Source organism: Sesamum indicum, unplaced genomic scaffold, assembly GCF_000512975.1.
Source record: "Sesamum indicum cultivar Zhongzhi No. 13 unplaced genomic scaffold, S_indicum_v1.0 scaffold00197, whole genome shotgun sequence".
NCBI lineage: Eukaryota > Viridiplantae > Streptophyta > Magnoliopsida > Lamiales > Pedaliaceae > Sesamum > Sesamum indicum.
In genome coordinates, this window is record NW_011628092.1 from 46,351 (window position 1) to 47,730 (window position 1,380).

A 1,380-nucleotide genomic window follows, 5' to 3' on the forward strand; every position below is an offset into this window, starting at 1 on the left:
TTTAATGTTGGATGGCTTCTCAAGGTACACGTGCTGACCCAGTAGCTAGTAGAGAAGAGTCAGCGGAGTCCGTCGAGGGCTCAGTGGCACCTGCAAGTGCAGGTGGGGTGGAGGTAGGTCGAGAGGGTGTTGGTGCTGAGGCTCCTATACCTCCCGGTGGTGCTCCAGTGGAAGGATTACCACCAGAGTATGCATAGATATTTCAAATGGCTTTTCAAGCCCAAGCACAAGTCCAAGCGTAGTTACTTGCACAGGCGCACGCATCCACTTCAGTGCCAGCACCAGTAGTCCCTACAATTGATCGTAATTATGAAAGAATCAGAAAGATGGGGGCCACAGAATTTGAGGGTACGCTAGACCCAGAGATTGCTGAAAGATGGTGGGAAAAAGTTGAAGATGTGATGAATTTGGTAGATTGCACTCCAGAGAATCGACTTAAGCATGTTGTTTCTTTGTTCGTGGGTAATGCCTTGTTTTGGTGGAGGTCTGTAAAGAGGGGATATGAGCCAAGAGAAATAACTTGGGCTGAGTTTCAGAAAGAGTTTGATGATAAATACAGACCCAAGATGTATCGAGACAAGAAGAGGATGGAGTTTCTGAATTTGGTGCAAGGGGATGATCAGACGGTGGCAGAATATGAACTTCGTTTTGCGGCATTAGCCAAGTATGCACCAGAAGCAATAGCGACGCAGGAGGATCGTTGTTACCGTTTTGAGCAAGGGCTACGACCGGAGATCAGAAGAGGCCTCGTAGTCAGAATTACAAATTTTAAAACTCTTGTTGAATCAGCAGTCCGGATGGAAGAAGCAGTAATGGAGGACAAGAAGAAGGGGGAAGAGAAGAGGAAATCGAGGTATACAATGGGGGAGTCGAGTAGGTTGACCAAAAGGGGAACCGGTCGCTCATTCTCTACGGGAAGTGGAAATTTTACACGTGGTGGTCCCATTTTTCGAGGAAGTAGTGGATAGAGGTTCGGGGGATCCATGGGCTTTAGCAGAGGTTCATTCCAACGCAGCTCATTTGTTATGCCTTCTACTGGATCAGGAAGGGGATTTGGATCGAGTTATGGTCGAGGACCAGTTTTTCCTTCGAGTTGTTCTACCTGTGGAAGACAACATCAAGGGCCATGTTGGAGACGGGATGATATACCAAGGACTTGCTATCGCTGTGGAGGTAGAGGACACATTGCCAGGAATTGTTCCAATCAGACTATGGGTGTGGTTGAAAGTGTTGCTAGCGGGACTCAAGATCAAAGTAGTGTTGAGAGTAGTGACAGGGGAGCTAGCAGAGGTAGAGGCAGAGGCAAAGGTAGAGGCGCGGGTAACAGAGATAGTGGCCACACTATTGGTAGCGGTATGAGGGGGCCGGAGCACAAGTTAC

At 48.3% G+C, this 1,380-nt stretch overlaps 1 protein-coding gene across 1 annotated transcript; it reads left to right on the forward strand.

Moving 5' to 3' along the window:
- Nucleotides 1-326: 326 nt before the first annotated feature.
- Nucleotides 327-968, forward strand: LOC105179740. Its single transcript, XM_020691421.1, has one exon. It carries the CDS (start codon nt 327-329, stop codon nt 966-968), a length of 642 nt encoding a protein of 213 aa, XP_020547080.1.
- The last annotated feature ends 412 nt before the right edge of the window (nt 969-1,380 follow it).

Bases quoted from the DNA above. Each gene is read 5' to 3' on its own strand.
- LOC105179740 (XM_020691421.1), top strand. From the start codon at position 327: ATGGGGGCCACAGAATTTGAGGGTACGCTAGACCCAGAGATTGCTGAA.